The 13,230-nt window shown below is 36.8% G+C and overlaps 1 protein-coding gene across 3 annotated transcripts in view; it reads left to right on the top strand.

Annotated features, from left to right (window-relative positions):
• The window catches only part of CTDSPL2 (CTD small phosphatase like 2), an 82,840-nt gene that overhangs the window by 44,517 nt on the left and 25,093 nt on the right, over positions 1-13,230 (top strand). For 2 of the 3 annotated variants that reach the window (XM_060618697.3, XM_060618699.3), the window contains exons 3-5: positions 2,219-2,357; positions 3,913-4,062; positions 9,984-10,199. In XM_060618697.3, the coding sequence (XP_060474680.1) occupies positions 2,219-2,357; positions 3,913-4,062; positions 9,984-10,199 (505 nt within the window). The remainder of the gene's footprint in view (positions 1-2,218; positions 2,358-3,912; positions 4,063-9,983; positions 10,200-13,230) is intronic. The other variant, XM_060618700.3, reaches the window with a different exon arrangement.

The following is a 13,230-nucleotide window of genomic DNA, read 5'->3' as shown; positions in this document are numbered from 1 at the left end:
TACAGAGTTAACAGGGCATTGACTGATTTTTTCCTTAAGCCTTGTTATTTTTAGTGTTGCAGAATGCAGGGTTTTCAGAATGTAAGTATTTATGTTATAGCAGATGTACTAAGAGACTTCTTTAAGAAGATGCTGGAGCTTAGTCTTGTTGGCTTTGTGGTGTTATTTCTGTTCTTGAAGGACTTTATGAAGAGAGTTCTGTTTTCTGGCAATGGAGCTCCCATATTTGGGATATGAGGCTTCCCTGTTCATCTTTTAAACATGCAGGGGAATGATAAATAGTAAACATATGAAGAATTTTGTTGTAGATCACTGAAGTGTTATTTTGTGCTATAATAGACATACTGTTGTAATGGAGCTACCTAAAATTAGCAAAACTACTGAGTAAAAGTAAAATTCTATGTGGTATGATATGGACTGATATATTTTGACAGTGTCTTTGTTCTCTTTTCATCCAAATAGGAAATTGTAATTGTGTTCATTTACAATACCAAGGTTTGTTTCAGAAATAAAATAATATTCAACCTTTAAAAAATGCATAGTAGCATATTATTTACTGTGGTATAAAAGCATTAAGTACAAATATTCAGTATGAGTAGAGAATTCTTACTCCTGTTGAATAAGAATGTTGATTATACATATAAATTATATTTAATATAGGTTTAAGAATCTCTAATCTCATCCTTACCAAAAGGTTTCAGGTAGTCTCATTAAAACAGCAAGGAATTGGGGCACCTGGCTAGCTTAGTCGGTAGAGCATGTGATTCTTGATCTTGGGGTTTTGAGCCCCACATTGGGTGTAGAGATTAAGATTACTAAAAAATAAGGGGCCCCTGGGTGGCTCGGTCGGTTGAGCGTCCGACTCCGGCTCAGGTCATGATCTCACAGTTCATGAGTTCATGCCCTGCGTCGGGCTCTGTGCTGACAGCTCGGAGCCTGGATCCTGCTTCTGATTCTGTGTCTCCCTCTCTCTCTGCTCCTCCCCTGCTCACACGCTGTCTGTCTCTCAAAAATAAATAAAGATTAAAGAAAAAAAAGATTACTAAAAAATAAAAAATACAGCAAGGGATTATAGGTCAGTATTACAGTAATGTAAGAAAATCGCTCATGTGGTCGATGACTCTAGAAAAATTTTACAAATGAGAAAGATAGATGTACAAGTGAAGACAAACCAGGTATTACTTGAAGTATACTCTTTTAGTCAATAATATCGCAAAAACAATGTACACTGGTGGTGTAGATTTGCCCCATATAAGGAAACGAATAGAGAGCTTCATTAAGGAGTAAACTCCTTAGTGTTAATTTGGGCATTTAAAGAATTGAGGTTGGCATTGGGTATGGCATTGGCAAGCCTTGTTATTTTGGTAATATGTGATATGCCAACAAATTCCAGTGAGGTTCTGTTTCTTACCCTGAGTGTTCACGGAAACAACCACTGTTCTTTTGGACAAATCTAAGAGTAGGGGAGTATTGCTGAAAATTCAGAGCACATCTTACAATTCGAGTGTTTCAATAGCACAGACAGTGTAATGGACATTGGGGAAAGGATCTGAATTGAGAATGCTGTAATTATATTTGTGTATTTTAAGTGCATTAATAATAAGCACCCCTACAACATTGTCAAATTTTTACTTTGTTTTTTCCCACTTTTGGATATTATATAATTCTATTTTGTTTCTCCTGCATGTGAAAACAGGAAAATATATTACACATATTGTACCTTTTTTAAAGATTGAGGGGCGCCTGGGTGGCTCAGTCGGTTAAGCGGGCGACTTCAGCTCAGGTCATGATCTCTTGGTCCCTGAGTTCAAGCCCCGCGTCGGGCTCTGTGCTGACAGCTCAGAGCCTGGAGCCTGTTTCAGATTCTGTGTCTCCCTCTCTCTGACCCTCCCCTGTTCATGCTCTGTCTCTCACTGTCTCAAAAATAAATAAAACGTTAAAAAAAAAATAAAAAAAAAAAGATTGAGGTATAATTGATATACCTCATTAGTCATTAGTTTCAGTGTACAACATAATTTGATATTTATATATGTATATATACATACACACACCATGTATTCTTTATCCATTCATCACTAGATGGACTCTTAAGTTGTTTCTGTTGGCTGTTGTAAATTAAGCTGCAGTGAACAGGGGGGGTACATACCATATTTTATAAGTGTAACCTGTAAGGCAGAATGCCTATGCTCAATGCATGTTTTTTTCCTCATATCTTAAGGAAGAGAGAGAAAATCCTTCAAAACGGAGTAGGATTGAACGTGATATAGATAATAATTTGATCACATCAACACCAAGAGCAGGAGAAAAGCCTAACAAACAGATATCTCGAGTAAGACGGAAAAGTCAAGTAAATGGAGGTTTGTTAATATTTAGATATTCTTCTATTAGGTCTAAGCAGAAATTTCACCTGACGTGTTTCTTTTCTGTTTTTAAAAATTGAATGTGTGTAATTTTTGCCTTATTTTGTAATCTCCTTTGTATTAAGTATTAGCATGAAATGAAATAAAAATTACCTCATATAAATATACTTTGATGAATTAAAATGACAAAGGCAGAACAACTGGCTTTATACTATTTATCATGAAAATGCATACAGAACAACATTTATGACCTCTAATAAATTCATTTCTTAAAGCAGTAATAATTGTGACTTAATTTACTGAAATAAGTACAAAGAATTTGTTTCTGGATCATGGAACTTCAGCTCAGAGGGGTCTTGGATCACTCAGGGGCAGTGATTCTTAATGAGGGGTTGTTTTGTCCCTAGGGGATGTTTGTTAATGTCTAGAGACCTTTTTGGTTGTCACAACCTATGGTGGGATTGCTACTTGCATCTAGCAGGTGGAGGTTAGGGATGCTGCTAAACATCCTACAATGCACAGGGCATCCTCCCATAATAAAGAATTGTCCAGCCCCAAGTCAGTAGTGCTGCTGTTGATAAATCTTGTTCTAGGTCAGTCTGTTATAGTATTGCTGAGAAGCTCCCCAAGTCCAAAAGAAGGAGAAAAACAAGAAGGACAAGCAGAGGAAGGTATAAAGAACACCACTTTAGAGCATGGGGTGCTGCGTTTTAAACACAACAGCAAGAATACCTTCCCTCTTTCCTCTCAATTCAATATTGTATCTCTAAATTTTGAACTATTAGGGAAAAAGAAAAGAGCTATAGCAGCAAAGAAAGAAAGAAATGTGGGTAGATACCAAGTAAAGTTGTGAAAGGTCAAGGATGATTAATCAAAACACATTTGTATGAATTTATTTTTATTGTTTATTTTCCAAAACCCATGAAACATTTTTATTAAGAATCTAAAAAAACAAAAGACAAAAAGCCTATTTTTCTTAACCACTCTGAAATGGTGCCTCGGTATGTACATAAGTAATTTTTGCTATATACTATGCATAGTCTTCTGCTTCAGTATATATATGTTGCCGCTATTTATTTAGCTGTTATTCATTAGTAAGAAACTGGAGGGTCAGTTTTATGAAGTAGGCAGCATCCCAAAATGTAAATAAAGACACAGTCTTGCATTTGTGTTTTTGATGTTGTAACTTGCTTTACTTACAAAGAGTTTATTTCATTTTGTTGTAACTTGCTTTACTTACAAAGAGTTTATTTCATTTTCTGTTACACTGTGGAAGCCTATAGTCTACATACTAGAAACTTCAGTCTATATATATACTTCTAGATGTAAATGTGTTTTGTAGCAGTTATAAAACATTATAAATAAATAAATTTGTTGTAAAGATCATTTGATTTACCTCAGGATTTTTTTAAGTAAAGCTTTCTTAACATTAGTGTTCATCAGTTTTTATGAAGTATTTTAAGGGAAAAAATATTTTCCTAATGAATTGTTTAAAACACATTTCTCAAAGTCATGTTTTCTAGATTGCAACTTTTTTTTTTTTTTGCCTTAGAAGCTGGTAGTTATGAAGTGACAAATCAACATGTAAAACAAAATGGAAAATTAGAAGATAATCCTTCCTCTGGCAGTCCTCCAAGGACTACATTGTTGGGGACCATATTTTCTCCTGTCTTCAACTTTTTTTCACCAGCAAATAAAAATGGTAAGTATAAATTATTACCCATAAACCATAATCTGGGTTTAAAAATTAGTTTTCCTGGTTTTTCAAGAGATCGGTTTGATTTTACTGGAGTATTTTGTGAGCATCTTAGTTTGTTTTCAGCCTCATTAAAAATACACAGCTCCTAAAAGACTGTTTTTTTTTTAACGGACTGAAATACATGTAGGTTATGTTTAACTCTGTTGAAGTGCATGAACTCTACTTTCACTCTCCGAAAAGCTAGATGATAAACTCTGAGCTGGAAGGAAAATGATTTTTATGATACTTACTATGTATAGGAGAGAATCCAGAAACATTTTCAATATTCTAGATCAGTAAAGTAGAATTTGTTGAATATTTAAGTGAGCTGAAAGTAGGTCATTTTTTGTAACACATTTTATTTTTATTTTTCGTTTGCTTGATTTTTCCCCATAGGGGTCATTAATTTGGATATTTAGTAAAACTACTCTAATTCAAATGAAATGCCTTTGCAAAAGAAATTTGGATTGTTGCCCAGCATTTTTTTTAGGCTCCACACCCAGCACTGAGCGCAATGTGAGAGGCTTGAACTCATGACCCTGAGATCAAGAGTCAGATACTTAATCAACTGAGCCACCCAGGTGCCCCCCCTCGCCTCCCTCCCAGCCCTAGCATTTTATTTTTGTTTTTTGTTTTTCTTAAAAATTTTTTTAATGTTTATTTATTTTTGAGAGAGACAGAGTGTGAGTAGGAGAGGGGCAGAGAGAGAGAGACACAGAATCTGAAGCAGGCTCCAGGCTCTGAGCTGTCAGCACAGAACCTGACAACAGGGTTCAAACTCACAAACCATGAGATCATGACCTGAGCCAAAGTTGGACGCTTAACTGACTGAGCCATCTAGGTGCCCCTGGCATATTTTAAAAAAAGATAGCTAGTGTTCTTTTTTTATGAATAATTGTTAATTTCATAAATGATAATTTAGTCTTTATGTGAGGGCAGGAGATCTTGTCTTTATTTTTGCATCCACCATGTTGTTTGATAGTATGGGGCACATGGAAAATAGCCATTAAATGCTTGTTGCCTGATTATTTAAATTCTAATTTGAATATGTTTCTGGATGATAATACGATTTTTAAAATAGTGCAGAATAAAATAGTGCAGAATAGTGCACTATAAAATCTAGATGCTCTGGGGGATGAAAATAATGTATGTTAGCACATTTAAAAGGACTGTGAAGTCCTATAGTGGAAATAAAACAAAAAACTACCTTTAACTTTGTTTAACCCCATGTTTCCTAGACATGTATGATCCAGTGAACCCTTTTTTGTGGAACATCTGTTAACATCTTATGAAACTAGTGCCCCATAGACCAACTTTGGAAATAGCTGGTGTAGTGGGAAAAGAATGGGCTTTGGAATTAGAGAAACTTGTCTTAAAATTTCAGCTCTGCCGGGTGCCTGGGTGGCTCAGTCATTAAGCATCTCACTTCGGTTCAGGTCATGATCTCACAGTTATGAGCTTGGGCCCTGCTTGGGTGAGCACATGTTCCACCTTGGGTGACCTTGAGCCCCACTTTGGGTGAGCTTGAGCCAGTAAACATGAGCCCCACCCCTCTCTCTCTCTCTCTCTCTCTCTCTCTCTCTCTCTCTCTCCCCTTCTCCCTCCCCCTCCCCCTCCCCCTCTCTTCTCTCTGCCCCTTGCTCTCAACAACAACAAATCCTCCTCCTCTTCCTCCTCCTCCTCCTCCTCCTCCTCCTCCTCCTCCTCCTCCTCCTGGCTCTGCCTCTTTAGCTGTGTTACCTTGGTCTAGTTCTTTAAATTCTTGAGCCTCTTTGTCTGTGAGAGAGGATAATTATACTTAAATATGGGGCAGGGGCGATTTGAAGATTTCATGTCATTCATTTGAGTATCTGCTGTGTCCTGGCCATTGTATTAATCGCTAGAGATTCAAGGATATTTAACACATCCATGGTCCCTGTGCTCAAGGAGCTTAATTTTTTACAAGAGGGAGAGAGATCTATAAATAGGTATAATAAATTTTTATAAGTGCACTGATAGAGGTATGGGGTAGTATGGTATTCATAGGATGGAATGGTTCTATATTCTGACATCTCACAATAGTCTTTATAGAAAAGCTGAATCTTGAAAGGTGGTAAAGGGTATTCCAGGTAGAATGAGCAGCGTGAGCAAAGGCATAGTGTGTTTGAGAAACTGAAATTAGTTAGTTACAGATAGACCATTGGATTTGAGGAGTGCACAGGATGGTTAAGATAGTTACAAAGATGGCAGATCAAAACTAACATGGTAAGATATTTGAATTTTATCCTTGGTGGGGGATGACTGAAAGGTTTTAAACTGGTGAGTAAAATGAACAGATTTTTGTTTTCTAAAAATCACAATGTGTCAGCTACATTCTAAAAAGGTTGTGTTGGGGGAAAACAATTAGTAGACTTGTAGTCCACATGAGACTTCATGTAGCCTTAACTATGATATTAGAGAAAAGAAGAAGGATCAGAGATATAGAGTAGACAAATTTTGAGCACAGATTGGAGGTGAAAGAGACCAGAGATTAAGATGACACAAGGTTATTTTTTCAAGAGAGGTTAGGTTATAGGAGATAGGTGGGCCATACTGAGTTTGAGATGCTATGAAACAACCAAATAAAAATATCTGGTAGCCATTTGTCCTTCTTGTGTGGAGCTTAGAAACCTGGGTTTAAGTAGTAGACTATTATATTACCAGCTTATAGGTATCATTTGAAACTAATGGAGTAAATGTTCAGCAAACTAAGATCTTGGAATGTATTTAAGGACTGGACAAAGTAAAAGAAAGCAACAAAGACATGGAAGAAGCCAGGAGATTTTGTGTCATAGAAGCCAAAGGAAAAGAGAATATCAAAACCCAGGGTCAAACAATTATAAAGATTGAAGGAAAGGAAATGAGTATTGAAAAGAGACTGCTGAGCCTGGCAATTACAAAGTTACTGGTTTCTTTTTTTTTTTTTTTAATATATGTTTGTTTGTTTGTTTATTTTTTGAGAGCAAGAGTGTTAGTGGGGGAGGACTGAAAGAGGGGAGACACAGACTCTGAAGCAGGCTCCAGGCTCTGAACTGTCAGCACAGACCCTGACACAGGACTCAAACTCATGGACCACAAGATCATGACCTGAGCCGAAGTTGGATGCTTAAACAACTGAGCCACCCAGGCACCCTAAGTTATTGGTTTCTTTTGCCAGAACAGTTTCAGGAGAGTGGCTGGAGTTGGAAGCCTAACACATTTGGGTTAAAAGAGTAAAATGGGAGTAAGAAAGGAAGCAGCAAATGTAGGTTACTGTTATGAACTACTTGACTATAAAATTAGAGAGGTTACCAAGTCTCGAGTGGTTTCTCTTTGTGAGAGACCAGCATGTTTTTAAGCCTCAGAGAGGAGTCTAATAGGAAGAGGTTGAAAATAGAGGGAAAATAACTGATGAAGAAAGTTTCTGGAGTCTGCTGACAATGATGAGATTATGGGAACAGATAGTAGAAGGATTAGAATGGAGAAGAGAGGGAAAAGAGATATTTTTCTCTAGTGCTAAAGGAAAGAAGCTGTGAAGGTGTGTGCGGAAATAAACGGGCAGAAGTTGGTTTTTGGTAAGTTACTTTTTCTTTGAAGGAGGAGATGGTGCCATGTGCTGAGATTCCTGGTGGCGGGGACTGAAGAGAACAGTGAAGGTTTAGAATGTTTGTTGTTGGGTATAATTAAAAGAAATACATACATAATCCAGTAAGCCTGTAAGTTACATTGATTCAAGAGAGATTTCTATGATGGGCGACATTTGAAAGACGAGGGAGCAAGAATACTGAAGCTGCTGGCTTGTGAGTGTATTAAGTGATATACCATGCAGTCTGACTAGATGAGAAGGGTGGGGAAGGGGCTGTTAAGGAATTGTTTGGAATGAGACTGGCCTTTATCAAACATGAAGGTCACATGTAATGGGAATATGAAATAGGTAATTAAAAGGTTAGGAAGTTGTGGTAGTGGATTGATACATTTGAACTTTAGTTTTCAGAGATGAACAGTTTCTTACTGTGAATGTCCAGGTTATGGTCATGGTACTTGCTAAAGAGAGCAGCGTGTATGAAGATGGAGCTTAAGAGCGCAAGACCTTTGATTAGTCTTAGGGATGAGTCATTGACATCCCCTGTAGTAACAACCAGCAGGTGTTTCATAGAGCTTTAAACTGGTAGCTAGGTGTTAAATTCGTCTGGTTGAGAGAGGATGCTGGCAACAGTTGGTAGAGGACAGCAGTGGGGATAAAGAAGAACTACAAAGCTAGGTGCCATCAGTCTCAAAGGAGGAAGGATTTTTGTAGTTAATAGAAAACCAATGATTTGGTGGCAGCAATGGAATAAATGAATTCTGATTCATTTAGTATGTTGAGTATGGAAGAATAAAGAGCTTTGAGGGGAAAGGTATCAGGAAGAGATTTTTTGGAAATAAGTCACATTTAAAGCTTTCAGGGAGAAGGAATGTTGTCTGAGAAAATTGAGAGTATGGGAGGTTGATTTTGTTTTTGAAAATGACATTTGGAGGATTCCATAAAGAAATAGAGTTGGGGTCATCTCATCGTGGAAGAAGAATTGGGTAGCAGGGTCATTTAGGTTGTGGCTGAGTATGATTAGGAAACTTACTTCAGTCTTTGTTACTGAGATGGAATAGTGTTAGGAAATTGTTCTTGTGTCTCTGAATAAAAATGTTCTGATGGTTAGGGTAACAGCTCATTCTTGGATAACTACCTCTGTCCACAGTGGCTAGGATGCTTACTTAGTACTGGACTGATTTGAGGATAATGAAAAATACACACACACACACACACACACACACACACACACACACACACAATGCCTAGCTCATAGTAGACACTTAATAAATGGTATTTGCTTTATTGAAAAGAAATTCTGTAATCAACAATACTGCGTTGTATACTTTGAAGTTGCATAGAGACTAGATCTTAGATTTTCTCACCACAAAAAATGATAACGATGTGGCAGGATAGAGGTATTAGCTAATACTAGGTTGGTAACCATAATGCAATATATAGATGTGTTAAATTAGCACATACACCTAAAACTTACACAATGTTGTATGTCCATTATGTCTCAATAAAAATTTTTTAAAGTTCTAAATTATGACTGTCTGTATAGCTGGATGTTTCTAAACTGAACACTCTAAAGAAAAATTTTGTTCACCAATAGCGCTATAGCTTGTAATAGTCTTTATTCCTCATTATTTGAAATATCTAGAAGAGACTCACTAAACAGTGATCATCAGCTCTATGTCTGTTGCATTTAGTTTTTCTAAATATTTATGAGTTTATTTTTCAATATTTAATTTTAGTTTTATTAAAATGTATTTGAGGGGCACCTGGGTGGTTGAGTCAGTCAGCCAGCTCTTGATTTTGGCTCATGTCATGATTTCAGTTTGTGGGATCAGGCCCCGTGTGGGGCTCTGTGCTGACAGTACAGAGTCTGCTTGGGATTCTTTCTCTCCCTCTCTCTCTGCCCCTCCCCTACTCGCTCACACTCTCTCTCAAAATAAATAAGCATTTAAAAAAAACCCTTTATTAAAATATATTTGATATACAACATTATGTAAATTTAAGGGTATAACATGTTGATTTGATACATTTATATATTTTAATATGATTGCCATGTAGCAATAATTAGCACCTCTATCACATTACATAATTATCCTTTCTTTTTAGTGGTTGGAATAATTCTAGTGTCAGCAAGTTTGAGGATTATAATACAATATTGTTGTCTGCACTCTATTGTGCCTTAGGTCTCTAGGGCTTATGTTTGCTTGCTATATAAGTTTGTACCCTTAAAAACATCTATCCTATCCTGCCACTCCCTTTTGATTTTTTAAATGATGGTTGTGAGTACACTGAATCTTAATTATAGGAACATCAGGATCTGATTCCCCAGGACAGGCTGTGGAAGCTGAAGAGATAGTAAAACAACTTGATATGGAACAGGTGGATGAGATCACTACCAGTACTACGACATCAACTAATGGAGCAGCTTACTCAAATCAAGCAGTTCAAGTGAGACCATCGATAAATAATGGTTTAGAAGAAGCAGAAGAAACAGTTAATCGTGATATCCCACCCCTTACAGGTGAAGAAAATTCCTTTTCTTATGCATCTTCATGAACTTAGAAAAATACGGTATTTATTTATTTTTATTTAATGTCAAATGCATATGTTTTTCTTCCTTGAACATAAGACAATTAAAATCGAAAATAAAACTTTCTCCCAGATATATAGTCATTTTGAAATTGAAAGTTTTTAGAAGGTTGTGTTGATTGAGAATTAATCATTTTACAGTTTAATTATTTGTACTGATCTTACTAGTTAGAGAAATTGAACACAAATAGCGAAATAGATGCTCATGTTTATGAGTATATTTATTGTAATTGCACCCAGTCTCAGACCCTTAAGTCTGAAGTCCCTACCTAACGGCAGCCTTACACCTTTGGATTTGTTGCATATATAGATGACATCCGCCCCCCGCCCCCCCAAGAAGCTTCTGTTCCTAGATCTTGCCCTGTATTCAAACTGCAGCCTAATTCTGGATCCTTATAAAAGCCTAACGTAATTGTTTGGTCCCTGAGCCACTTGTCATGGAAATGTAGAACACATGAGATCAGAATTTATTATGTCTGAGGGTTGTGGTATACAGATGCATAAAGCTAAAAGATGAAACTGTTCCATCATACTTAAAAGCAGAAATAAAATTGAGTACGGTCATCGTTTCTCAGAGGGACAAGATCTTAGGCTTTTATTTTAGATTAAAAAAATTTTTTTTTCATGTTTATTTTTTTATTTAGAGAGAGAGAGAGAGAGAGAGAGAGAGAAAGCATGAGCAGGGGAGGGGCAGAGAGAGAGGGAGAGAGGGAATCCCAAGCAAGTTGCACAGAGCCTGATGTGTGGCTCAATCTTACAAACCATGAGATTGTGACCTGAGCTGAAATCAAGGAGTCAGACCCTTAACCAACAGCCACCCAGGCACTCTTAGATTTGTTTATTTCTTATAATGCCAGGCATTTGCACATATGTATTGGTTCAGAAATGTAGTTTGGTGTAAGGAAGTAGAATAATGTTCTTCCCTTGAATATAAAGGAGAAACTTGAAAAACTACAATCCGAACAGCTGAAAACATTTAAAGAAAAAATGCATACAATTAAGAAATTTCTATATAGTGCAACCCAGTCATACCAATATGAAAAGTGACATAAAATAGGAAAGATTTATTTTAACTTGGTCAAATAAAAGACTGGGCTCTGTAATGTTAATATCTGTAATGTTAAATTATAATGTTGTAATTTAAGAATAATATTGAATCTGACAAGCAAATCAGTATGGTGCACATAGTTCATTTTGGGTGGTTAAGACTTGCAAATGAACCTACTCTTGACCTGTCATTTTATGCTCATTACTTTGCCAATGTTTAAGCTAGTGAATTGTAAAGTAGACTAAGTCCAGGGCTTTGGGCCTCGTGTTTGATGTTTGTTCTATATTTTTGTGCTGCTGTATTTTTTTTTTCCCTGACAACTATGAAAATGGAGAAGGGATTTCTATAACCATAGTGATTTCTAGAGGGGAAAAGGAAAATTTAGTCCTGTTGTCTCATTCATTCATTCATTCATTTAGTCCCCTAACATTTATTGAACATCTATTTTTTGTGATGGGCATTGTTTATGAAGATGAATAAGATAATGCTTCTTGACCCTGAAGAGTGAATGATCTAATTGATGAGCCAGGTATACACAAAAATTACTGTACAGTGTGGTGAGTGCTGTTACAAAATAAATGAGCAAAATAATGAGGTGGCATATTATATTTACTCTGGGAGTATCATGACAGGAGAGAAGTACAATTTTTGCTGATCTTAAAAGATGAGTATGAGTGACAAAGATTGTTACTTTTCCTTAAGAACTAAGCCAAAGAGAACAAGACAGAAGGAGGCTGGCTCTACCATTTACTTAGCTTTGTGACTTTAGACAATTTAAGCTCACTTGAGTCAGTTTTCTTAGCTTTAAAAGGTAATAATAATTCACGGTTTTAAAGACTAAATGGGATGAAAGAAGAAAAATGCTTAGCATGAAGGCTCTCAAATATTACTTCCTTTCTCCCTTTTTCTGAGGTTAACAGGAATTTGAAACAGAAGTGGTTAGAAGTTATATTTTTCTATTAACCCTTGTGCTAATGAACTGTCATTGGCATAAAGTTATTACAGATGGACAAAAATTATTATTTACATCTGTCATTCACTGAACATACTATGTTACAAGGTAATTCATACATAAGAAATTAATATATCATAATAGCAAAAATGATTTCTTTTTGTCCTGAAAGACTATTATCCACCAATATTCCATTCCTATAGACAGATTACAGCAGTTTTTACCGTGTTCCACTATTTTAGTCCTTTTGGGCTACTGTAACAAACTACCATAGACTAGGTGGTGTATACACAGCAGAAATTTATTTCTCACAGTTTAGGAGGCTTGGAAATCCAAGATCAAAGTGCCAGCAAACTCAGGACCTGGTTAAGGGCCTGCTTTCAGGTTCATAGACAACTGTCTTCTCATGCATCCTCACATGGCAGAAGCTATGTGAGTTCTCTGGAGTCTCTGTTTTTTGTTTTCGTTTTTTCTGTAATGTTTGTTTATTTTTTTTATAATTTAAAGAAATTTTTAATGTTTATTTTTGAGGGGGGGGGAAGAGAATGAGTGGGAGAGGGGCAGAAAGAGTGGGAGACACTGAATTCCAAGTAGGCTCCAGGCTTTGAGCTATCTGCACAGAGCCTGATGCGGGGCTTGAACTCATGAACCATAAGATCATGACCTGAGCCAAAGTTGGACGCTTAACCGACTGAGCCATCCAGGCGCCCCATTGTTTGTTTTTGAGAGAGTGAGAGAGAGAGAGAGAGACAAAGGATCCAAAGGGGCTCCGCACTGACAGCAGAGAGTTTGATGTGGAGCTTGAATTCACAAAACCACGAGATCATGACCTGAGTCCAAATTGGACGCTTAACCAACTGAGCCACCTAGGTGTCCCTGGAGTCTCTTTTATAAGGGCACTGATCCTATTCATGAGGGCTCCCCCCTAATGACTTCATGACATCCTAAAGTCTTCACCTCCAA

The sequence above is a fragment of the Panthera onca genome, chromosome B3 (assembly GCF_046562875.1).
Source record: "Panthera onca isolate mPanOnc1 chromosome B3, mPanOnc1 haplotype 2, whole genome shotgun sequence".
Taxonomy (NCBI): Eukaryota; Metazoa; Chordata; class Mammalia; order Carnivora; family Felidae; genus Panthera; species Panthera onca.
The sequence above is the reverse complement of the archived record's forward strand: the minus strand, read 5'-3'. Positions and strand labels throughout refer to the sequence as shown.